The 26565-nt window shown below is 42.7% G+C and overlaps 1 protein-coding gene across 3 annotated transcripts in view; it reads left to right on the top strand.

Annotated features, from left to right (window-relative positions):
* Positions 1-666: 666 nt before the first annotated feature.
* The window catches only part of RASAL2 (RAS protein activator like 2), a 186962-nt gene continuing 161063 nt past the window's right edge, over positions 667-26565 (top strand). For all 3 annotated transcript variants that reach the window (XM_074833003.1, XM_074833002.1, XM_074833001.1), the window contains exon 1: positions 667-909. In XM_074833003.1, the coding sequence (XP_074689104.1) occupies positions 747-909 (163 nt within the window). In that variant the 5' untranslated portion in view covers positions 667-746. The remainder of the gene's footprint in view (positions 910-26565) is intronic.

Below are 26565 nucleotides of genomic sequence, written 5' to 3'. Positions count from 1 at the left end.
ACACCCCCAGCGAGCTTATCCCCTGATTTTTACTTCTTTACGATGCTTCTACCAAATCACAAACTCTGTTTCCAGCCACCTTTCCTGCAGCTACTCCAGCACCGGTGGGGCCGGTCTGCGCGGGGTGGGCGGCTGGGCCTGAGGGGAACCCCCTCGGGGGCCATTTTGAAGCCCCTCGGGGGGGCGGGATGAACCCCCTCGGGGGCCACGGCGAGAAGCCCCGCGTGGGGAAGCGGTCCGGAGGCGGAGGCGGGAGCGGAGGGAGGACGTGGGGACGAGGGGAGAGCGCTGCCCTCGCCCCTCAGGGGGAGGAGGGGCTGCGGCCGGCCCAGCGCCGCCCGCCATCTCCCGCCGCCCCCCTCTACCTCAGGGCAGCGGCGGGGAGCGGGGCGGGGGTCCCGGCTCGTTGCCTCGGCGGCCGATTACTCTGGCCTGGCCGAGCCCCGCCGTCCACCGCCTGCCCCGTCCGCGCGGGCGCTCGGCCGGCCACTGCTTGCGCCTGTTCGCCCGGGATGCGGCGGGCGCTGAGGGCGCGGCGGGGCCACCGCCGGGCCGCGGGGCGGGCGGGCAGCGGCCGCCGCCTCCTCCCGCGCTGACGCGGGGGGCGGGGAAGGGAGGGAGGGATGGAGCCGCGCCGCGACGCGCACTGAGGCGAAGCGAGGCGCGGCGCGGCCGGGGCGCAGCGCGGGAGGGCGGGCGGCGGCGGCGCCTCGTCGTCCGTCCGTCCCCCCTCCCCGCTCCCCAGCATGGAGGCGCCCCCCGCAGCGGCGGGCGAGCCGGCGGCCTGGGCGGCCGAGGCGTTTGCGGAGCCGGAGCTGGGCTCGGAGGAGCTGGAGGCGGCGGGCGGCGCGCTGGACCGCGTCCTGCTGGAGTCGGTCTGCCAGCAGCAGGGCTGGGTCCGCGTCTACGGTAAGGGGGTGCCGGGGGCTGCGGGCCCGGGGCCCGCGCAGGGCCGGGGCAGGGCGGCGGGGGGCGGGCCGCGCCGGGCTGGGGCCCGTTGCCGGCTGCGGTAGCAGGTTGGAAGCGGGTTGCGGCGGAAAACTTGCCGGCCCTAACTTTTTCTTTCTCCTTTTCTTTTTTTCCCTTCTGCTGAGGCTCCCAATTCCCCGAGTCTCCTTACCGCCCCCCCCCCCCCGGGTACAGGAGCCCCGCGTTCAGCCTCAGCCCGCCCCTTGGCACCCCCTTCCCCGCCGGTGCCCCCCAGCCGGGATGCAGGATGCCCCGCGTTAAACGCTGCCGGAGCCAGCACCGGCGGGGGGATGTCGCGGTGTTATCGGGCGGGGATCCGCATCTAAACCTTTTGTGTCGCCGGGAGTCAAGTACAGGATGCGAGTACAAGCAGGGCTGAGCTCTCGCCGCCTGCCAGCGCCGGCTCTGATTAGTATTAATGAGGTACTAAAGGCCTGGGAGGTGCTGATACGGTGGGTCCCGTCGCCCCAGACTTGCTGGTGTGTGTTAAACTGGCACCTTTATTATTTATAAAAAGGATGTTAAAAGTCTTTAGCGGTCTGGCCGGCGTACAGGACCCGGTGTTGTTTCCCCTTCTTTCTCAAACTCTCCCTGGTATGTAACCTTTTAAAATTAGCTTGATTTATGTGACCGGGCTCCTGGTTTGTTTAGGCTCTCAACTGAAATGCAGTCAAGCTTAATCTCTCCATCAGTACCTAAATAGTGGAAATTCTGTTTTATCTTTTCCTTGTCTTTCTCTCTTGTTTGTCTTGGTAATCTAACGATAATTACTCCCATGTTTCAGAGTGAAGATCACTGCAGACACTATCTTGTTTTCCCTCCTGTAACAAATTTGATGGTCCATCCTTGAAAAGGCAGCAGCTGCGGTCTTTGCACGTGCAGTTACTATGTTACCGTTGCCTAATGTTATGGAGAACCTGTAAAAACCACACTATTTTATTGGTACTTTTTTACATCACCTTCTGTAATGCTGCTGGTTGTCCCTGATGTCTTCCTCCCCTGCCCTGAATCCCAAAGAGATTCTTCAGGTTTTCCCTGGCCTGTAAAACTAGAAGCAAATGCTCTCTGTTACCCGTGTCATTGATCTGTTACTGGTTGTATTATTCCTGAAACACAAAGATGACATAAATAAGTTATCTACGAGAACTCTGCTGAATTTCTTGGCTCGTGGCAGTTAATTATTGTGAGTACCACCAGCATTAGCCTTTGCACATATCAAATGAGGAAGATCAGGCTGCAGGTTTTCTGGAGAGCACAGTCTGTTCAAAGACCTTTGTGTTTATTTTGGAAGCTTGAAAAGCTGGTGCAGTGGGACAAGGTTGTCTGTCTGCTTTCTGTCTGGTGCATCAATGAGCAAAGTTATACTTAGTGCAATTAATTGTAATAGAAGTTTGGGATTTTTAGTAGTTTCCCCTGTGTCTAGCTTGCTGCTTCTTGCATGGCTTTCTTTTGTTAGTCTCAGCCTAACGCTGAGACTATAAAATGCAGCCTTCTAAAAAAAATATATCTGCTGTTGTCAAGTGGAGCTCTGAAGAAAGCAGATTGCCTTCAAATTGTTTGTTTGTTTAGAATACTTTCCAAAGGTAAAATGAGAATGTACTTAAGAAGAGGATGTCTGGCACCAGCCTATCTGATTGTTACCCAAGGTTATATCTTGTTTGAGTGGAAGCAGGAATGCGGTTTCAAAATTAGCCACAGCGAAAAACATTGCTTGTTGATAAAGTCATATGTTGTGATGTGTTTGTAGTCTGACACTAACATGTAGATAAATGGGAAGAAAATTCCCTGTGACAGAGCAGCTAGCTCACAGGCTATAAAAATCACCATAGACTTCAAGCATGTAAAAATACATCTCATAGCCCAAGGACAATAACTAATTATTCCTAGTCTGTGTTTAAAAACAACACATTATCTCTCTCCTTCATAAAGAATCTGGTGTGGTAGTGTCTTCTCTCCTTCCCTATGAAATTACAATCAGATTAGCTGGTATTTGTTTATTTCATCCTGCTTATTAGCCTTTTCTTCTTGCATGAACACATCTGGAGAAGTTTGCGGACAATGAATCAAGCTGAAACTGTGCCATGTTTGTGCACAACTAAATATGGGTTACAAACCTATGAGTGACAAGTGTTATTTATAGGATTAAAAGTAAAGCCTTGCACAGTTGTTTGAGGAACCACAGCAGCATAGCGAAAGAATACAGGAGCAGAAAGCTTAGCCTTATTGTCTGTATTGTCTGATAAACAATGAGAACACTAACACTAATTATTTCACCATGAATGGCTGGGGGAGGGAAGGAATATCTGGTATATGAGAAGTGGAGATGCATTTTGTAGCATGGCAAGAAATGCAGCTTTTGATGTCATAGCATTTCCTTTCCATGTGTCTTTATGAACGTGGACCACTGCATTGGGGAGTTGTTCCAGATGAAAGGTGACTGAAAAGTGGCTCAAGTAGTGGAAACACTTCTTTTAAAGGAAAGGAGTTCAGCAGCCGCTCAAAGACAACTGTTTATTTCTGTGCATCTCTGTTCAGCAGTGGTGTGCCATCCACTTTGTCTCTACCCAAGGAGGTAATTACTGGTGTGAGGGGAGCTGGTCTGGTTGCAGAGCCTGTAAAACTTCGTCTGTAAGCACAGAGAAAAGAATTTTGTAGTAAAGTACCATCATTACTGGTCTCTGTGGCTTGCCAGCAGTATGACAGTGATGCGAATACAGTAGGACTTTACAATGTCTGGGATATGATTTCAGTGTGACACTGAGGTCTCGTCTGACTTCACTACCAGATCTAAATCATAGTCTGGCTATTTTTGCATTTCTTGCGTTAGCTGCAGGAGTTCAAGTGTAGCTTTTTCATTCTGTGTTCTGGAGGTTCAGCACCTTCTGGTTAAGTGAATTAGCAAGGATATTATCAAACCATGAAAATACAATTTCCTTACCGAAGGACAGCGTTTGTAACATAAGCAGCTTCTTCTAACCTGATGTTTGAATAGTGAACGGGAACAGCAAATTTGCTTGTCAGAGTGATAAGTTTAATTGCTCGTGAAACACAAATCACGTGAGTGTTGTTAGAAGATGTTTCCAAGAACTAGTTTTGACACACCACTAATGTTTCTGTAAAATATGTATCAACATGTGTTCTGGATGATAGTTTCCTTTCGGACTCGTGGCATGTATGTAATGGGTAGGAGGGAAGAGCTGTCTTGCCTGGATTAATGCTATGATTTTTTTTTTTTTGTTTCTCTGTACAAGGGACAACTGACTTCTGAAAGCATCCACCAGTGTTTCAAGGTCATTTTCTCCGGTCTTTGAAATAGATTTTGGGAGGAGGTAGCAGGGGATTAACTGAATTTACAGCATTCTCAGTGCTAACCGTGAAAACAGTGCAATTATATTGCCTGGCGTGGCTGACTGAACATCCATGGATTTTGCAGCCATGAATTATAAAGCCAGCATTGCAGCACTGGTGTTAAATGTTGCATGTGATGGGGGCAGAATCGGATTTTGCCTGACTTACAGCCTGTGTCTAAACAGGTTGTAAACTGTAACAGCAGTTGTCAAATTCGTTTCTTATATGCCTGCTCTAAGCTCACTGCAAATGCTCATGCACTAAAATTTCAACATAGAAGTTGCTGAAATATGTAGAAAGTAGCATGGGGAAATCTCTGTTCTTGAATGTTCATCCTGCAACTAGACATCGTTGCTCTGGGGCCTTATCTGGACTAGGAAATGTCTTTGTCTTTTAGCAGTGGTGCTAAAAGACGATAGTAGTTGTACAAACTCGAGTGCAGATCAGACATGGACATTTTCATCACCTTGTCATCTAATCCTGCAGGCAGTCTGGAGACATTCCTCACTGCTGGAATAAGCCTCCTCACCCCTTCTCCTGGCAGAAGGAGAAGGCTCTTCAAATACAGGCTTGAAGGGCTCCATGCTTTTTCATGGATATTGATCTACAGACAGAGCTTTGCTGGCTCTGACTCCAGAAAAAGCCCTAGAGCCCGTGCAACCAGACAGAAACGTCTCTTGGCTGCCTCAGACCTGAGTTCCGGGCTTTTAAGTATTGGCCCTCAGAAAATATTAGACTCGTGCTCAGGACTGAAGCCATGGTAATGCACGTAGTGTCATGTGGAGATTGAAAAATAGCTGTGGCTCGAGCGCTGAACAGAAGCATCTCCTGATCATGTGAAATTCAGTTCAAAAGCCCAATTTCTGTGAGCTATCCATTCCAGCAATCCAGCATCTGCCTTGCTCAACTCGTCTATCAATGACTCCAACTCTGTTCTCAGGGTTTTCTGGTTCTTTACAGCCTGCCTCACCATGGCTTTGTAGGTAGCTTGATACTTTTTTTTTCCCCCCCCCTTCTTCTCTTCCTCCACTGCTTGCAGTTGTACCTAAAAATGGAAAGATTATCCGTTTCCAAACCATCTCACTTTGGACGAGGCTTTGGTAATGAACAGCACCCTGTCATCGTCAGCAAATCCTCTCCTTCCAGGCCTGCTCATGCTGCTGGCCAACTTTTTCCAAGACATCGGTGGGAGGATGGTGAATGTGAGCCATGACGCTCCCCGGGGGACAGTCTCCCCTCCCCAGGGTCCGCCCGAGCCGGTGCAGATCCCACCAGGTGGCGGCATCTTCATTGCAGTGGCGAAGGAGCTGCTGAGGATGGCTGAGGCTGCCCGAAACAGGCTGGAGGATAGCGTCCTCTCCACTTCTGAACCTTATCGCCTGTCTCCAGGAGGTCAATTAAAAAGTAATCTGGGGGCTGTATGGCAGGGGGTAGGTAGGAAGGGTGTATTTAACATAAAACCCAAAAAAGCTCTCGTAACAAATCGAAGCGGTGAGGCAATCTGATAGTTGGGAGATGGCTGTATAGCTGTAGAAGGTTTTCTTCTCCTTGGGGTGCATGCAGATAGTGTAGCTGGGTTAGGTTTTGATTACTGCTGCATTTATGAGTGAACGGAGCTGCAATTCGTGCAGGAGTTGGTTTGCTGTTATGAAGAGCTTAATGGGAGATAAGCTGAAGGTGCGGGTGAGACCCTTGGGAAGCTGAAAGGGAGCTGAAGAGCTGCACGACGTGTCTGTGCAGGCAGTCTTGTATTGGAAAGTAGAGAAGATCAGTGTTCGTGAGCATTTCTTTCCCTTCTGATCAATAGGCTTATTTTTAACTCACCTAGAAAGTTGGTGCAAAAGGAGGCTTGGAAGATAAACCTTGTTGGGCCGGGAAATGTTATTTCCTGTGCATTTGGACAATGCCTGCTACAGTGATATCTGACCTTAGCGTGGCCTTCGGGTACCGCTGCGGCATATTAGGTGCAAACGTTAAATAACGAAGGCATAAAGCTTTTTTTCATGTTGTTGAGGTGATAAATAGCAATGATTTCTGGTTGGTGCCCCATTGTAAAAGGTAGAGTTTAATCAAAACCAAGGTTTTAAGTGACTGCATTTGCTACAGATTAAAAACAGGCAAGTGTGCTGTGGGCAGAGATCCTGCTTTCCCTTGCCAGCCAGCAGTGGGGAATATCAAAAGATGCGACTGAAGTGCTCTTACAGGTGATCTGCTCATACCTGCTGTGTGACAGCTCCTCCGGTAGCTCTTTTTGACTGCAGAGAATTCTTGCAAGTGTATAGGGGGCGAATTATGGGTCCTCTGTGCTACCGCAGCTATTGCACCCCTGCTCACTTTCTTGTGTATCTGCAGTGGTGATTTGGAGTGCAGCTGACAGCTGGATGTAGCCTGTTTTCTTCTTGGTTGCTTTACTCCCAAACTTTATTGCAGAATTAGCCCTTTGACATTAAAACTGTTTGCCCTTCCTCTTTTTAAGGAACACTGACGTTAATTTATACAAAAATGGTTTTTTTTCTTTAGGAGTTTTAGCTGGGCTCTTTCAGCTGGCTATGTTGTTGCAAATGTTGCCTAGGTTACTGATTTATTAAGTCACTTAAATATTTGGAGGCATCAACAATACTAGAGTGTGTTGGGGAAAATGAGGATGACATTATTTTAAAACACCAGTTTCCTGACTCCTGTATTTCAGTCACACGATTTATCTGGCTGAACATTTTCATGTGGTGCTGTTTCCTATTTTTAAACAATAGGGAAAAAAGGGAAGATAAGAGGAGCATAACTGTGACCCATTGACTTATTATGAGATCATGAGTTCCTTTCAACTGATATTTATAGATTTTTATAAAAAATAGCTGAGATTTCAGCATTTTCTGGTATATATGCCTTCTTAGCCCCAAGGTCACAGAGTTAAGCTCTCTCTGAATTCTTTCAAAATCCTCTGTAAAGGCACATAATAATAATGGAAATACAATTTGTATCTGCAAGGAAAGTAACCTAATGAAAAGAAAAATCACTACATTTTGGTTTGTAAACTTCTCACAAAGTCTTTTGTGTGTTTTGACACTCCCCTATCTGAGAAAGCCTTTATAAAAGTGATTGGGGTGAATAACATTTGTCAATTCTCTTTAATGGGGTTTCAAAAGGTCACAAAAGTGTAGAAAGGTTCTTCTCTGAGAATCGGGATTATTTTTAATTATAAAGCAAGTTGGAATAGTGCAAATAATGAGCTCTTGGAGGTGAAGAGGGTCTTTGCACTTAAGTAAATGTAAACCTAAGTCCTGGATTTAGATCGCTTATTATCTAAAGGGTTTGTTGTGTTTTGGTTTGGGGTTTTTTTTTGGGTTTTTTTGGTTTTTTGTTTTTTTTTTTTTTTACAGCTGGGAATACCCCATTAAAAATTAGCTCTTATACTGCAGGCACTGGCAGGCACTTAGTTAAACACATTAATTCTGCAAACTGTGGGAAAACGACACCCATTTCAGCAGATGTGCAATGTGTCTGGTGTAGATTTGCATAAGAATGCATATGCTTCTCTGTTAGTTTCTGGCTTGATTAAAACTTGCAGGCACCTTTTCCCTTCCAGTAGTGCTGTGTCTGCATTCTTGGACATTAGTGGTTTAATTGAAAATGACCCTTTTTCCTCTGTGTTAAGATAATTCATTTTATTTACACAGTACTGCACTGTAGATGCACTTGATGTTTTACAGACAGAGGCTGCTTTGCTTGCCTTTCGGAATTTGTAGCCTGGACTGGAGAAGAAAGGAAATAGCAAAGATGAAAAATGGCAGATGTGCTTGGAAGTGGATGGAGGATTACATGGTAGAGTATCATGAGATGGGAGGGGATTGTGTGTATTCAGTCCTTGCTTCCAAGGAGGTGTGGGAATGGAAATCAGTACTGTGATGAGAGGAGGAGAAGTGTTTAGCAACCTGTGGCTTAAAAATGATCACCCATCTCTTCGACTTAACCCCTCCAATGTTAGGCTTTAATTTAACAGTCCAAAGGATTCAGCAAAATCTCTTCACCTCAGTCCCGTTCCCAATCTGGATGGCATAACAAAAGCAAAGAAAATTCTTTTGGGTAGACCACAGATACTGTAGCATTAATTCTGAGAGAGCTTTCTATACTCCGGGAATTTAAGCAACGTACTGGGAGACAGGATATTGAAAAAGGACATGAGAACTTGGATTTCGATGTGAAGTTTCTGACAAGGAGAGAGAAACTACTTAGGAAGTAACGTGTTGCGTAGATTTTATCCGTGTGTGACAAAATTTGGATGCCCACCACCATGATCCAGGGCTTTGGGCAAAGAGTGTGCTGGGACTGTTTTTAGGGGTTTTTTGGCGTGAAGGAACAAAAGACAATTTAACAGTATTCTAGACAAAGCTTAATGCTCCAGGAATGCGGGTCTGGAGCTGCGCTGCCCTGTCTGTCCTGCTGGCGATGCTTTTGCATAGGCCTGGTAGCCAGCAGAGCACTTCTGGGTTGGCCAGCACTGGAGGGAGCATTATCTTGCCAGATGAGAAGTGGTTAGCATTGCCTGCATGCAGCACCCCTCGCTCTGTCATTCTATCAGTTGCAAGGTATTTAGTGGTGTGGAAGTGAGAGGGAAAGGAAGGAAATACTCTTAGTAGGTGTCAGGGGTCTGCGGGGCTGTGAGCTGTGGTGGGATAGCCGTGAGCCACCTTGCACCCTTCACAGCTTCAAGCTCTCTTGTGAGAGGACTGATGTTCCCCAACTCTAGATTATCAGTGTCTGTGTTTAGGCTGAATAAGTTGGAAAGCCAAGAAATTTTATGTCATACCCATTTTTTGGGATATCCTTCAGAGAAGAACTTAAAGTGACTACACGGAATATAATAGCATAACTGCATTTTTCCTCTTAGGAAACACATCTTGTGCCAGTGAGGGTTTGGAGGAAATATGGATGGGACTGATACTTGTGGAGGGATTTCTTTTCCATGGTTGATACTTGTGTGGCAGATAGAGTTAAAAACCTGCTTACTTTCTTCAGTTTCTCATTACTTGAGTCAGTGGATTGGCTTGAGATAAGCGGAGGTAATTCACACCCTCATTTAGCTGACTTTAGTGCACTGATACCTGTCTCAACAAGATAGGGTGCAGATGCACAATGGGTAGTACGAGGAAAATGCGTGGAAAGTAGCAGCGGCAGGGAGGGCTGAATCCACTCCTTGAATCTCATTAAGGAATGAAATGATCACTTTGCTTCAGTTTTGTGTACTATTTTGTCATGGCAAATGGTGACCGCTTTATTAGCAATTCCCGTGCTGCCCATTGGGGTAAAAGAAGGAAGGATCAGTTTCACTTAGTGGCACCATTCATTGCCTTGCTATCTGAGTGCATCTGGAGCACTAACGGTTTTATTTGAGAGTGCTGCTGTGAGCTGGGAAGGTGAAGAAGCGAGGCACAAGTAGGTCAGATAACTTGCCCAAGGACATACAAGAAACTTGGCAACAGAAGTCGGATCTCCCGAGACCTCTACAGTGCTTTGCTTGCATACTTTGAGTTGCACTGCTTCGCGTTTGGGATACCTTCAAGCCTGCTACTTTACTTGGATCCTCTTGTGACTATTAATAATCTTCTCAAATACCCTATTAGCTGTCACATCTGTAGGTCAGTGGGGCAAGATGCTCTCAGAGGGGAAACTTTCATTCATTCAGATGGTTATGTCTGCTTACTCTTGTTTTTTGTGGTTTTGTGTTGGGTTTTTTTCCCAAAAAAACCCACAAAGGTAAAGTTTTGTTGACCTTCAAAATGTAGTAAAATTGTCTCAGTGCAGTGATAGCAGGCTGGACTGCTGGTCTGAAAGAGTTTGGATAGCTGGCACTGATGAACTTCTCTTAATTTGTGTACAGGGCCAGCTACTTGACTAAATCATTATTTCTAAGTAGGTAACTCTTCACTGTAAACTGGGAGAGGAAAATATATTGCAGATTCAGACTGAAAAACCATAGAGCAATGATTAAACCACCTGAAGCTCTAGCAGCCTTTCCATGGCATTTGAGACCCTGTGCCACTGCCTAACACTTTGATGTTTTGCTGGCTTTGTCAACAGTTGACTGATCCATGGCAGTTTTTCATATTAGTTAGGTGTTTTATCTTGATGTGCAGGAGTACAGTGCAAATGGAGGGACTATGAAAGAAGAGGAGACAAAAAGCTTCCTGCAAAGATGTTTATTTACATTATGAGGTTGTACCTCAGGCTGTACAGACAAGCTGCTGCCTTTGCTGGGTTTCCTAGCTTGCTTGAGTATACTGGAACACGTACATCACGCACCAGAAGTACAATGTGCTCACGCTTGCTAGGAAATCATTAGACTTCCTCATCAAATAATAGTGAGCATTTGCTATTTTGAGGTACGTTTCTGTAACTATTTTTCATGGTTTTGTTCAGGATGGTGAGTAGTTGGTAGGTATCTTGGAAAATAAGAAAGCAGGAAAAATGGAGTGGTATCACCAAAACAGAAATAGAGAGCTATGGCAAAAGGATATGGTATTCAAAAAAATAATAATTTAAAAAATCTACATGCTTTCTTTTGCTCTCTGGCAGCACTTGTGTAGGATGTCAGTGAGGTGTGGGCTGATTGATTACCCCGTTGAATGGATTTCATGGGGTTCTTCCTTAACTTCCGTTTGCTAACGCCTTGCTCACTGAAGTTTTCAAATAGCCTAAACTCCTTGGAGGTAATGAGGTTTATATACCGTATAGTAAGGTAGCAAAAAAGTTTTATGGTCTTGCCATAAATATTTATGTCAGTTTTCTTTCACATGCCCTCGGCTGATGACTCCTCTGCTTAAAGAAGTCCCTGTGGTTGTTCATGTCAAGATCTGTGAGCACTGTGAACCAAGGCCATTTCAAACTCAACTATCCTCATTTTGATTCCAGTGGTTGCTAATTTCTCAATTTATAACCATTAAATCATTATAATCATTAAATTAAGGAAGAAAGCCTCCTTTTTTTTTTTTTTGTCAGCCTAGGCAAGTTTTATAGACAGAAGTGAAGCATTTTTCAGCCTAACTTCTTTTTTTTAATTTTTTTTTATTGGACTTAACTAATAGGGAAGTCAGGAATGTGAAGTAAACAGCCTCTGTTCGCCAAAATGATGAATGTGTAGGAGAAAGGAAGGACGATAAGAAGGAAGCAAATATTTTTTTATTCCAGCCCAGTGCTGGGAAGGGGGAGTTTGCATGCTGTAAAAATTAAAATATGTCTGAAACTTTGGTGGAAAAAAAAATTTAAGAGGAATGTAGTAATAATAGTTAAATGGCTAAGTGGTATGAAAAGTCATTAATCTTCCCTATACTGGCAGAACTTGCTTTCTGCTCGTCCTTTGTCAGAACACATTGCTTTTTCTGTGTTAAAAAATAGAAAAGGGTGAAAATAGAAACTGCCTGAAAATGCAGCATGGCTCTCAATGGTAAACATATGTTTAGTGTAAGAGCAGCATTCACCTGAAGCCTGGCGTCTCAGACTTCTCTGGACCCTGGCTTCATTGATCCCAAGTTTTAGGTAATTTGAGTTTAATAGCACTCTCAGCACCTTTAACCTGGTGCTCAAAAGGAGGAGGCGGCCAGTCTCACAGTTTTTTCCATATATAAGCCACTAAGCAACTGTGAATTATCTAAGTAGACAGCAACTAGGAGGAGGTTGTCTCCTTAGTCCTATATTTTGACTTAAAAATTTTTTAAAATATTATAAAACCTGTCTGTATGAAGAATCTGAAGTGCAATAGCTGTTATTACCAAGAGATAGTAATTGTTTTCCTTGCAGTGGTCTGACTGTTCTCAGAATGGGTTTGAAACCAGACCAGCCTAGGGCACAGCCAGTGCTCTAGTGAGAGTTAAGATAGTTCCCCATATAAGTAGGTAGGTGTTCCTATAAACAGGTGCCAAGAATTAAATTGACCTACTTTGCTGAGGAAAAAAAGCTTGCTGTGATTATGGGTTACATTATTTTTGACGTTTCACTAACATTTGGGGGAAAAAGGTACAGGTGGACTGATGGACCCTCATTTTCCGTGCATTCAGGCTGACAACCTTGGGTAGCTGGCTGTGCAGGATTAGCTGAGGTATTCGCTAGCCTGCTGTCCAGGCCATGAGACTCTTGGCTGACATATCCGTCCAGTTGTAGAGCATAAGCACCACATCTGTTTACAGATCAATCTGAACCTAGATGGCTCGAAGATAACTTTGGGATGAGTCTTAAAACTGTGGTGAGAGAGGGCTGTTGGAGGGTTGATATCCAATAGCATAAATCTTTGCTGTCAAGATTGCTATTGTTGTTGATGGAGTTTAGCTGGGTTATCATGAGTTCAGTCTGAAAAGCGTGCAATTATGTTTAAAACTATAGTAGCTTTGCAGGAGACTTACAAAGGAAAAGCTGTAGTGTCTCACTTGCCGTGTACTTATATTTCATCCATGAAATGGCTTACCAGTCAAAATGTTCTAGCTGTACTTTTGATGTCCATTTATAATAATGACTCGATTCTATAGCTGGCACAGTATCCCTGTCTGTTTTGTTTCCAGGCTTTATTGATGTGGCTTCTTGGTGACCTATTTTCAATGCTTTAAGGTTGCTTTTTCCATTCCCTTCCAAAAGGAAGTGCCTTCCATGAGAAATGTTGGAAACTCACTAGCCAGTTTTTAATTTTGGTAGATGGAAACTTGGGCCTGACTGAGTAGCCTTCCACTTACACCAGGGTAGATGACATGACTGACTGTTAGGTACTTTCCTCACAAAGCTCTGTTGCTGAGACCCTGGTTGTGAGTGTTTGAGAATTAGGGAAGGAAATGCCAGTATTTCCTTGGAGCTCTCATTACTCATGACTGAATCAGTTAGCCCTGTGACTCTAAGGGCTCTTGTCTCTTGTCCTTGCAAGGGGCCAGCAGTGTGTCATGTGCTTATTGCTTAAGCACTTGCACAGCTGGAGGAAGGAGCATCCCAATTCTTACTCCTTTTACTCATTCTGGGGTATTCTTCCTTTGCATTGCTCCTTGTGGGTTTTTTTTCTGTAATTTCCACTGGTGGTGATTCAGCTCAAGGCTTAGCTGTATCTCTCTTCAATTAGTGGTGCTTTTGCTTTTTATCTGGGGCATGAGGTATGTGCTTACTTATTTGTGGGGACACTTAAAAACTGGTTAATGTGATGCAGATGTGCAGTTTTCTGCAGATACATATCATTTAGCTAAGTCTTACGGAGAGATTAATACCTCAAGGTATTACATATCATTGGAAAAAAATAATTCACTTTGTAATATCACAAAGTGGACATAGCTTAGCATTTGTAATCATCATCTCATAAGACTTGCTGCTTTCCCCCCAGCTCCATTTCGCTCGGGTGTTATGTTGGTATAAATGCTGGTTACCCTAAAGAAAAAAATCCACACCAGTCCTTTTCCTGGAACCTTGATGGCTTTTTGGTTTCCAGCAAAGAGTAGCCAGATCTTTTTTTGTGTCTGTGTGCTTCTGTTATAAAATGGGCATGCTGTTAATTGTAACTGCACAGTTTTTGCTCGGAACAGCGAAGAAAAGCACGAGGGAAATAGGTTTTTTTTGTGAGTGTGTGTAAATGTCACAGGAATTTCAACAAAGGTGACATCCATCTCCCATTGGGATCTGGAAATGAACTTGTCTACACTCCACTGGTGTGGGGTGTGCAGTGCCCCTAACCCTGACCTTCCTAAAGGTTAGGAAGACCTTTAGCAGAAGATGAATGAAGACCTTAAACTAGCAAGAGATGTTCACGGGTGGTGCAGGTAGCAAGGCATTTGAGAAGTTTTCCTTATAGCCCACTGTTTTAAGTAATAATCCTCACTCCCTTGTTGCCTCATGTCATGTTTAACTGGACATGGGCATGTGTGCTGGTATAAATGTGAGGTGGAGATATGCTTGTAAACGGTGTGCTGGAAGAGTCTGAGGGGCTAAAAATAGAGCTAAAAGTAGCTGCACTCGAGTCACTTGCCTCAAAAGGCAAGCCTAGGGCCTTGGGCTGAGCGTTACCAGGGCTCTGAGGTCAAATGAACTGCATGTGATTGGTGAGAAAATGAAGAATTCAGCAAACGTTGTGAATGCCAGCTGCACTGTGGTGGCAAGCTGCATCACCCAGTAGATTGCTGGATAGACCAGCTATTTCTCCACGCTTCTTGCCAGCAGGATATTGGGTGAAAGGGGGGTGGTGCTGTTTTTGTTGGAAGCAAGCTCATTACAGAGGCCATGCTAGTTCAGAGACATGGCATGTGAAAGCTTTTAGTGGTTTGCAGGATTTCTTAGGATGCTCTTTTTCTCTGGTTGAAATATCCATTAAGGCAGGTGAAACACTGTCCCCTGTCAGGGGAAGACTACTGAGTTTTAAATACTTTTTCATCATCTTAACCTTTATCAGCAGATAGGAAACAATGAATGCAAATCTGTTCCCAAACACGTGCAGATGCATTTTGTTGCTTGGAAGCTGAGCAGGAGCTCTGATGAATTATCAGCATCCAATTCCAGAGCTCTGACAATCTGCAGTCTCCTTAATATTCTGATGAGCCATAGTGGGTATTATTTCTCTGCATGTTTTCTCCTTTTGTATTCTTGAAACCCATATTGCAATCTGAATGCTGTTGGTTTAGGACTGAAAGAGATAACTGGCTGGCTCTATGCTTTGCTCTATTTTCCTTTGACAACCATGGGGGAGAGTGGCTAGTATGATTCTTCTTTCCCCGCCCCCCTTGGTAGTACAAATGCAGCCTGAATTAGAAGCACCTTTGAAAATTGAAGAGGTATCTCCTGTTCTGTTCATAATTGTGTCTCTTTAATATTGAGAGTATCAAGGCACATAAATTATTCATGCCAGGAAGAAATCCTCAATAAAGTTTTCTTAAGAAATTGCAGCATTTCCAGGGGAAAAAAAACTTTTTGCCTCTAAAGACTTTGAGCAACTCTGCTCTGGATTCTCTGGCAAGAGACAGAGACAGCTTATCTTTGGAAATAACTGCAGATTAATTTACATGTGTCTTTTAAAATGTAGCTTGCTTACCCAGATGGCAATTAGATTCAAGTTAATGGTAATGTAAAACAGCAGGATCTAGAGTAGCTCTCCAGCCTAAGGGCTGACCATTTTTACCATCCAGCTGTTTTCAGAATGATTTATTTCATTTTCCCACTTGGTTTCTTTGCCTCACCCCTCGGCTTCAGTCTTGCTGTACAGTGTGGGTGGCAAGGCAGGGGAAGAACAGCTGCACTTAGCAGCTCCAATAAATGACTTTATTAGAATTAGAATTGTGTCTGTGTTACACTAATACCAAATGTCTTAGTTCATCTTGTAGCCTCTAAACCAGATTGTCATCATTTCCACCCTGCCTGCTTACAGTGGGGAAAGACAGCTCTGACTCAGCCCCCTGGATAAATGGGGATACAGTGAATTATGTGCTGCTGCCGGGCGATTTGTTCAGGCTTTGTCAGCGGCTAGAGATGTCTTTTTTCCCTACTCCTTGTATGTTGAGCATAATATGCAGGAGGAAGGACATGCTTTCAAACAGCTCAGGAATAAGGATGAACTACCTTTCTGTCAAAATGATGTAAAAATGTCCCTATGCTGCATTTCTAGCTTGAGGATTAATGTGGAAATTTAGAGGAAAGGTACAAATGTTATCTTAGGACACAGCAAAAGCAATGCTAATCCTCCATCTCAAACCTGCAAGCTCTTTAGCTTTCCTTGCTGAGCGAGAGAAAATAAAATGAAAAACCTTATGCTTTTCAGGTTTTCCAGTGAAGAACAGGCTCGTGAATAGGGAATTGCCTTTTATTTGTTGTGAAGTAGCTCATGTTTTGTATGGCAAGATGAAAAACAATTTCTTGCTGCTTCTCATAATTCTTTGAGTTTTATAGAAACCAGAGTACGTGCCAGACACAGTAATTTTGTGTGCAGTCCCAGGGAAGCCATATCTGCAGTGTCCTGGAGATGGAGCAGAGCAAGCCTTGGAGGTCAAACTCAACTCCAGGATCCACTTTGTTACTCCAAAGTCTATATGAAAGGTCTGGAGGAGGAGGTGGTGCTTAGCAGTGCCCGGAGAGGCCTCGCCAACAGGCTCACTTGCTCGGGAGGAGGATTCAATTTGAAACACTGCCTCTGGGCTTCGCTTTGAGGCTTCTCATCTTTTTGTATCTGGTGGTTAAATATGAGCCACTGTTTGCATTTGTCTGGTCTTTGGATCAAGAACATTGGAAACTTGCTGTGGAGCACTGGGGAATCACCCTGGAGAAGCGCTGTGCCCAAGTGCTGTTACCTTGGAGGGTAGCAGGAAAAAACATTTATTCTTCTGCATTGTCTAATTTCTTACATATTTTACCTATAGGTAGTTATTTTTTCAAATCAGTCTTTGCCTGTGGTACACCTACCATGGGCTCCTAAGCACAACTTCATCTATTTCAGCAGTACAGCCCAAACAGTGTATTAACACCATTCTGTTTTGTGAAGGAGGGGCTAAAAAAGGGAGCAATTTGTGTTAGATGTCTTGTCAACCTTATTTAACATCAGTACTTAAAGTATTTCACTGGAACATTTCCCCCTTGATTGTAAGTAAGCACGCTTTTTTGTGGTAGGCACAAGGTACACGCTTTCATTCATACATCTTTGCCGTCGCTTTTTTCCCCTCACTTCAAATGCCAGTTGTTTCTTTTGAGTAGCTTGTAGTGGCAGAGTGGGTAGAAGAAATGGAGTTTAATTTCATCTTTGTTAAGGTGTGCCCCTGTTTTGAATGAAAGAGAAGTTGGTATTTCTAAGGAAAATAATGTATTTTCAAATGCGGTGGGGGGGGATTGGTTTGGGTTTTAACTGGAATTCTGTGGGCGAAGTGCTAGAATAAAACCCAGCAGCTGGATGCTGTACACCTACTTTAATGGGAAAGCAGAAAGAAAGATACCAAGAAATCTGGGGAAATGGGCAGCAGCCCTAAAAATCTAAACTCTCCCTAATCCCCCCTTATTCTGTTGTGTTACTGCACTCTCAGGAGTTCACAGGCAGCCTGAAAGGAAGACCGAAGTACTTCAAGGGGGATTTGACAAATCCACCTGTCAGTGTCACCAGACAACTGATTTATCATCTTTGACAAGTAGAAAATTGCTTTGACTTGTCTGCAGGACAAGTAAAATTTAGTAACAGTGATGGGGTATTTTAAAAATTGTCATGATCATGTAAATCCTGTTATCTCTGTAACCCAACACTAGCAAATTCTGAACTGTAAAATGACATTAACTTTCTTAAAAAAAAAAAAAAAAAGGCTTAAAGATAATTGGACATTTTTTCCCCCTCAGTTCATTTTTAAATCCTGTTGCCTTTCAAAGGCTGACACTTATGTCTCTTAGCCCTGTTTCTCTGGTAATAGAATATTGAAGATGTAGCTACATGCTATTTTTCTTTAAAAGACATCACATCATAAAATACAAAGGAAGCAAAGCATGCTTAATCTGACAAAGCATCAGTGTTTAGGCTATAAGCTCATTATAAGGCTTGTGTAGTGGGAGCTGATTTTTTCAAATTAATTTCTATGCATTACCATAATAAACATTTTAATAATATCCTTTCCTTTCCTCATATCCTCAGCAGCTCAATATTTCGGTATGTTATCTCTTCTTTCGTAGCAGCCTTTATGCCCATCATCCATGCATGATCTGTTTATAAGAATGCTTATAGGTATTTCTAGTTTAATTTAATGTTCCAGATTATGCTGCTTCAGCAGTTTCTGTCAGTGCATGTATGCTAGCATTTGGGATGTTTCCAGAAAATACTTGGGGAATATTGAGACTTTTTTTATTTCTAATTTTATTTGGTAGTAAATGCAGCGAAGTCATATCTTAGTCTATTTAACTCTTTCAAGTGTCTGGAAAATAACTTGCTGTAGGGCTAAGAGACATAAGTGTCATCCATCACCTCAAAAGGCTTCCACTGTAGCGTTTTGTTTGGTATGTTCATTATTTGCTTATAATAATAATAATAAGTAAAGCTGACTGCTGCAACTGAAAGGTTGGGGGAATCTCGAAAGTAAGAGTAAAACACTGTTAAACTGCAGAAATTGCTAGGGGTTAGGGATTCATGCAGAACCTAAAGCTACTTCCAGCTGCTTAGAAGCTGGTGAAATTTCAGGTTGTCACACCACTTAGGTTTGGTCTTTCAGCTCAGTATTGCTTTGACTCACTCGCGGTTCATGAGCAACCCTCTAGAAATGTCCAAAAAATACCGTGCTGATCTAGTTATGGTGATAACATACATCCACTGGGATCTTTAATTTGCATCCAAAACCTGTCTTAGTTACTGGCTCAGTTTTCCATAACAATCTCATGTTCGTTACTGGCTCAGTTTTCCATAACAATCTCATGTTCAGTACATTGTCCACGATTACCCCATCTCTTTCAACACTCCTGCTTCCGGAGTTTCTTTCCCATCAGTAGCTTCGAATATTTGTCCTCTAGCTTCAAGTGTCTCTTTTGTGTCTTGCACTCTACCAAGCTACTTGTCAGCAAGTAGACGAGATGCAGCATTGCGGTTAGAGATCTGGAAAGCTGTGTATGGGAAGGCTAGATGAGCGTTTGAAATCAAAATCTCTCAGCAAAATATTAGCTTAATGATGAATTCTAGTATGTAAAACTGATTTGTCTAACCCTCAGCTCCCCCCTGCATCCCATCCTTCGTTTGGCCCTTCTGTTGCCTGCTGTTTGGGCTTAGGGGAGGGCACACCTTATTTTAAAATACAATACATTAAGTGCAGTAGCTAAATTTACTGACCTAAGAAAACTGCAAAAGAATAATTTAATAATGGTAAAAATCTCCTGTCAAAACGTCTGTAATAGAAATAAAGCATGGATAAAAGGTATGACGTTTTTGTGGTGATTACATCCATTAGTACTGAGGATAGACAGCAAAATCTAGATATGCTTTGATTTTATTGTTGTTTGTTTTCTTATTTTGAAGCTTCCACTTGGTTGCTGGTAAGTGGCAGTAATACTGCTTATCTTGAGGCTTTTCACTGGCAGCTTGTTAGGAAATTATGTATTCCCAGAAATGTACTATTTTAAAAATGGGGGGCGGAGGATTGTGTGCAAATGAGGAAGTGAAGAAAAAGGCTTTGGAATTCCACTCTGATGCAAAGAGAACCAGGCTCATTGCTGCAGGAAGAAATCCTTTCTAAGAAACTTTTGAAAAATGTAGGAAGAAAATAGCAGCCCTTAAGCCTGTGACCTGGTACACACTTTAAAATTGTTTCAACATCACTGTGAATACAAGAAGTAAAGATGGAAGATCGGAGCTAAAATCACCTCTAATGAAAATACTGATAAGACCAGAAGAAGCAGGTTTTGCTGTAAAGATTAAATGCTTCTTGCACTTACATTTTAAGAAACGCTATTTTTTTTTTTTTTAAAGTATGAGGAAGACAAAGATAAAGCAGTAGGAGACACGATAATTACACAAAGAAGCTCCTTTACTTCTGGCATGTGATGCCAACCATTAAGTCAGAAGATGTGACGAAAGCAGGTTTAGAAGATTGTTTTGCTAAACTTGAGCCGTCATTGGTTTTCCATTTTATTTTAGTTGTAACTTTGTCATAAAATCAGTGAAGGCATAAATACGTACAAATATTACAGCCTTTTAAACGCCCTGTTTCGTAAGAATGAGTGTAGGAAGCAGCTGTTGCGCTCTGGATGGTGGTGTGTGCCTCGGTGGCTGTTGTGTGGAGTTGAGGAGCACGCTTTAAAAAGCTGCTTTTTGGAATACCAATAATAATATGGGTTTTTTCCCCAATCTCAAATATTAAGTTGTTGATTTCAGTGTTTTTGACCCTCATTTTCAGTCAGAATGAGATGTCTTTTTTCATGGGTGGTTTTTTTTTTTTGTTTGATGTGAAGGAATACCAGTGGCCAATGAAGACAAAAGCTGCTTAGATTTGAAAATTGACCGTCAGGAAGCAACATTTTTTGCTTATTTAAGCTATGCCACACATATCATTCCATGCTTTTTCTGTCCTCAGTTTCAATTTGCAATATCTCAGCTTTTTCCATGTTTATTCCAAGTACATCCACAGGAGAAAAAAAAAAAAGGGGTTGTCTTTCCTCTTGCAAGCTATAAGCCTTTAGTAATGCTGATGCTATTATTATCACCAGGCTGAAGTTCACAGGGTGATGCTTAAGTGAGAAGCGAGAAATAGGCAGAGTGTAAAGGAATTACTTTGTTATTGTGCTCAAAGCTTTTTCTCAAGTGGGAAAATAAAATGCCCTGTTAGAAGTTCAGTAAGTATTCAATCACTGATGTCTGGTTTTGAAGATACATAATTAGAGAGCAGACTGACAGTGTGACAGAAAGAAGATGCACAGCATATATGCGTGAAATTGTACCGATTCTGTTCAATAAACTTGGTTACTTGGGTTAAATTTTATCATAGTTATACTTGTCCAGTTAAACATTTTAAGTAAGATTTGGCAGCTGCCTTAGTTAATAAACATATGATTGGTTTCTTCATGTCTCCATTTTTGCCCCGCAGCCTAGTTAATCTGATCCTTCTTTCAGATAGCGTCATTAAAATACACAGGCTCATTAGAAAAATGGCAGTATTTTAACATCTTCTTAATATAGTTTGTGTGCATCCACTTTCTGTAGTAACAGTGTATGCAAGCTTGCCCCTTCTCTTTTTTTTTTTTTTTTTTTCTTCTTTCCCCCAGTGTATTAGCCGCTGTGGTAGATGAACCAAGCACAGGGACCCCTGCAGTTCACTGTTGGGTTCAAGACTTTACTAGTGACTTATCTGAAGCCTTGCCTGAGTAATGGCTCTGTCAACATTTGCTGAAGTGGATAAATTTTGCTTCCTTGGTCCCAGGATACCAGGTCCACTTTTCTTTTAACACCTTTGACTATTTCTTTGCTGGCTAAAAAAACCCCTTAAGTCATCTACAGTAACCTGTAGCCAAGTTAGAGGCAGATACACAACAGGTTTAATCCTGTCTTCATTTGAGCAGTATTTTGATTATATGAGATGGAAAAGTTTTAATTGCTCTGTGTCTGCTTGGTATAGGTGGGTCACAAACACTCTGTATCAATATTAATACGCTAAATAAAATTATTCTTCAAATTTAACTTTGAATACACTTTTTCTCTCTGTCTTATGCTTGTGATCTGAGAGATTGGGGTATTTTCTTTCCCACTTTCCTCCTTCTCCCCAAACTCTCACTGTTTCTAGACAATGAGCGATAAACAAGGTATGTCAAAAACTTATTTCAGGTGCTTGCAGTGACCTGCTGGACTCTGTGGATGGTGCTCTGTAGAACAATTACCTGGAAGTCTGGGTGGCCTCTTTTAGGGTTGACCCACTACCTCCAAATGGTTCTGGCTCACTGACCTTGAATAGTGTATTTGTAGAGTATTCGCCTTCTTTATGAAGCAAATGCAAATCTACCAGATCCCACGTTTCCCAGCAAGAGGCTTTCTGTCACTCTAATTCCTTTATCATGAACACAGCAACTTCAGTTGTCCCCCAAATCCTGGCCCATCTGTCTCGGATTTACTAGAATAGTATCGTGGTTTAAATAACGCTCTCTCCATCTGTGGAAGCAAACATTCATTGTTTTATCTGCAAGAGGAATTGATGAATATTAGTATTTGCAAAGATAAACAGCATTTTATCGTGGACTCATACCAATAGTCCACCTGGCTGCACCTGCTGTTTGAGACAAAGTGCAGGGAACAAATGAGCAGGTTGACTTACAGGCTCAGAGGAGAGCCAGCACTGCTCTATCTCTCAAAAGGACATGTTTATAAATGTTTTTTTTTCTTATTTCAAGGTGTTCCTTTGAATTCTGAGTTTTAGTTTTGTGCTTATCCCAACTCTTTTCCCCCACTTTTTTGAGTATTGTTTTTTTTACCCCTGTGGGGATTAAGAAATGATGACATGACTCAGCTTGGGGACACGTATTTGTCTGAATGCTGTACCATTTGATTAGGCATCCTCAGTGAGCCAAACCTGCTGCTTTTTTAACCTAGCTCGCATGGAGCTGAACTTCGTTTCATCTTGGGAAAGATTAAAGAGTCCTTGGTATTTGTGCTGATTTCACAGATGGTGAAACTTTATTTTCCAGTTTTACAAGCTGACTTTACAAATATTAGGGCGAAAATCATCCTACTGTGTAACTAGCATGAATAAGCATGAAACCTTTTCTCTAGCTTTCCAGTATCTTTTCTGCTGACAGTTTTTCTTGTTACAGTGATTTTTGTAATACTTTTATATCTACTTTATTGCTGGCTTGTAGCAACTGTGAGGAATCTTTTAAATAAGGACAGTTGTTAGTGTGTGGGGGTTTGAGAAGTTATTCATGCACAGCCACTCGTATGTGCAGGAAAAAATATCTTACCCTCCCTTCCTAGTCATCAGTCATTTCACACTGCCGGATTCTTCTGCATCCTCCAGGTACGGGCCAACGCTGGCATCCTGAATGGCGCAGCCTGCCTCGGGTCCTCTGGTCGGTTTGGGAAGATTGTAGGCCACCCTTGTAAGTCAGAGTTTATGCACATGCTCTGCTGCATTAGAAAGCTTAATTAATTAGAGGCATCTCGTATTTTTCTCTGGACAGTGAGACAGAGCTGTACACAGGCACACACACGTGCATGCTGTAGGCAGCTGCCGTGAAGGGGTGCTTTCTGAGCCAGGGACCGCTCTCACATCCCTTCTGTCACTTGCTGATCCTGGGAGGAGGTGGTTCCCCCAAAATACCTCCCGAGGCACAGCCAGTCATGCTGGGAGGAAAGGTACTAACCCCGGTTTTAGTGCTGGGCAAAGGGTGTTGTGAATTTTACTCCATTCATTGTTTCGCCACTCCCAAAGAAATGAATAGTCTGCCCTTGTTGGATCACCTGTTTACCAGCCAAAGTTTAGGAATAGAAGGAAAAAGTAGTATGTGTACTGTCAAAGTACCAGCTAAACATTTGATTACAGAGTTAGAAGGAAAATCATAAGACAAGAAAATGCAAGTGCAGATTACACATGAAAATGAGATTCTTCCTTAGCTGCTTCACATGCCAACAACTTGGGGAGCCTGGCAGCATGGTTTCCTCACAGGGCTCGCTGGCTCAGGGATTTCTTCAGGTTTATAATTTACTTGCTTCTATTGCTAAAATCGCTGCTGAAGGCAGCCGTCTCCTTTAGCCTAAAATAAAGTGGCCTAGTACCTGTCCTCTGTCCAGGCTGGGCTTTGAGAAGTCAGGCGCAGGTGTGGGAGCAGGATAGTTCTCCCCTTGCGCTCTCAGCTGGGATAAAAAGCAGGGTGAGAAGCTTTCCTCAATTTTTCCACTTAATTTGCACATTACTCAGACTTCTGTTGGTTTCTTGCATGTTGCAGCATTTGTGGGGCTTCAGTCTGTCTTGGACTGTTTCTCAGGGTTTGGGACTTTGTTGTCCGCAGCTCTTAGGCGCTTCCTACCTTCCATCTTGCTGTGAGCACTGTGTGAAGGCTGAGTGTGACAGACACATGACAGGTTTGCCATTCCCTGGGTTTTGCTGCTTTTTTTTCCTCTAAGCTAACTTCCTTCCTTTCCCACCACCTCTTTTTAGCATTTTTAGCCACTATAACATTTCTGCTATAATTAGTTCTGAGCATGACTGTTATCTTTACAGAGTTTAATTTTTAAAAGACAGTCTGGAGGAAGCAATGCTCATTTGGCTGAAATCCTTTTATTGTTCTAGCTGAGTGGCCAGCTTGGTCATCACAGCACACAACTGACTTTTAAAAAGGTATCTGCTTGTCCTCTTCAGTCTAGGTAATGTAACTGAGGTACCTTGTGATGTACAACTTAAAAGAAAAAAATTATACACACTCCACACCTACTTCCCTAATTCATTCACTGGTTTATTGTGATTTAGTCTGGATTTGTATCAATATAATTTGTCTATCGTATCTAGGTCATCTTTGAAAATAAGCTCAGGGTATTATGCCCAACAATTGTCAGAAGTATGTAAAGCAAATCTGGTTTTTGACGTGTTCCCTGCTGAAGAAAAATTATGTGTCAATTGTAGATTTTGCAAAGGTTGGGGCTCAAATGTATGGAGGAAAGAATTTTTCCTTGCTTTGAAGCTTGTGCCAATTAAGGCTGAGATGCACTGGTGAGACGGCGGCGTGAAGCTCTGCTCCAGTGTTTCCCTGGGCTGCCATAGCCTGTGCCCCCTTAACTCGGAGAGTACATGGATCCCAAGGGACTGCTCCATTTCTTTTGCCTACAGCTGCTCACTGCTGTTCATGATCTCTGCTACACTCCTTTTCAGTGTTATTTTGGTTTTTAATCAGTGGCTAGTATAGGATAACTTTTTACCCCTCTCTCCCTTTTCCTTTTAGCACACCTTTGAATGAATTTTGTCTCCATGTTTACTAGTGTGAAATTAAAAAAAGTAAAACATTAAACAGGATGTGGGATTATTAACTTTGACTTCACCTTGCACCACCTTGCAAAGAAATCAGTGGCTATCATAGTGCCCTTCCCAGAACTGGGTGTGGTGGCTGAAATAAAGCATGTCAGGAGTACAAAGAGAACAGAGTCCTATTGTTTCAGGGCAGGCAGAAAGATGACTTCTGAAGGCTAAAGTGTGGGTTTGTTGGTTTTTTTAAAAAAAAAAAAAAAATCAGGGTATTTGTGCTGCCCTTGCCACTTTTTCTCCAGTCTTATTATTTTGTTGATTATCTAAATAAAGTAATTCTACAAGGAGCCTGCGGGGCCAATTTCTATAATTTGAAGCGTGTTTCGAAGTATCTGCTCCAATTTAATTGAAGAATTTCAGCGAGTGGTAGCTTAGCTTTGAAGTGTTCCTCTGCACTGAGGAGGGATTTCATTGAAGCGGAAACTCCCTCGATAGTTGCCTTGATATTTAGCCTCAGAGAAATGTTCGTATCCCTTTCTCTTCCTCATCTTCATTGTTTTACACTCATGCTTACAATTATCTTGAATTTGATTTTTAGTTTTCAAGCCAGGATTTTCCTTAGACGCTTTATGAATGCAATGCCGTGCAGGATTCAGTTTTACACGTTAGACCCAGTCTAGATTTAGTGTCTAAATAGCAAACAAGACAAGAAGGCCTCCTGTATAGCTGATGTAATTTTCCTTCCTGAATAAAACTGTTCTTATTATCATTTCTTAACTGGCAGTAGTCCCAGAAGGTTTGTAGACTAGATGCTGATGCATGGCCACATCCTGCTTTGTGACTTTTACCCATGTATAGGGTCTAAAGTGTATCTGGTATAAGCATATTAGGTACATTCATGTTGGAGAGATGCTGTGTACTGAACAAAATAGCTGGACTTGGCACAAGGATGACTAGCTGAAAGCTTGAGGATTTGTGTTATCCAGGAGAAAAGCCTTACAGACTGTAAGATAGTCCCTTGGATCTTGGAGCATGAGTCTCCCAGAGAACCCTGGATGGTGGTGCGGCGTAACTAAAGATAAAAGGAAAATCATGCATAATAAAAGCATAATTTATGATTGTGGCTTCCTTGTGCCGAGTAACTACATGTGGAGTCGGTCATCCTCAATAACATAAGGAGTAGTCTTTGTGTTTATAATTTTATTTATTCAAAACACTAGTTGAGACTGAGAGTGTTTGAAAGGAAGTGATTTTAGGGTGGTTTTTCCCCCTGAAAACAAAGGAGTGGAATGCTAGCTTCTTCCTTTGCAGGCACCTACTTCCACGGTGCATTGGCGGTATATGAGCACAGCCCCAATTCTGGTATTTCAGCAGATCTCTTACTGATGTCAATTCGCATAAAGTAACACAGTATAGCAAAATTTTTCTTTCTTAATCTTTTGTTTTTATTTACAGTCAGCATTGCGCAATGTGGGAAATGAAAAGGTTTCCCTTTAAGACCTGTTGTAACTCCTTTCATATCTGATCTTTCAGATGTATTCTTGTGTGGCTTTTCTGCCTTCTCTGTGTTTTCTTTTGGAGCAAATCCGATAAGAATGGTTGATTGTAAAAAGATTTATATTTCAAGTATCCTGCTTCACTACAAACCCGATGATAAAAATTTTAGAAAGTTAACATCTCGTCAGAGCAATTGTTTCAGGTTGTTTACCACAGTGGACTAATGTTTGATCCTTCAATGTCCTTTGGAAATATAAAAATACAAATTAAGAAAACTTCCTGTTTCAGACTGAAAGCTTAGACTGCGTAAAGTGTAAGTGCACTGGAGCAACATGTGCTAGTCAAATGAGAAATATCTGATGTT

This window comes from Strix aluco, chromosome 8, assembly GCF_031877795.1.
Source record: "Strix aluco isolate bStrAlu1 chromosome 8, bStrAlu1.hap1, whole genome shotgun sequence".
In the NCBI taxonomy this organism is placed as follows: domain Eukaryota; kingdom Metazoa; phylum Chordata; class Aves; order Strigiformes; family Strigidae; genus Strix; species Strix aluco.
The sequence above is the reverse complement of the archived record's forward strand: the minus strand, read 5'-3'. Positions and strand labels throughout refer to the sequence as shown.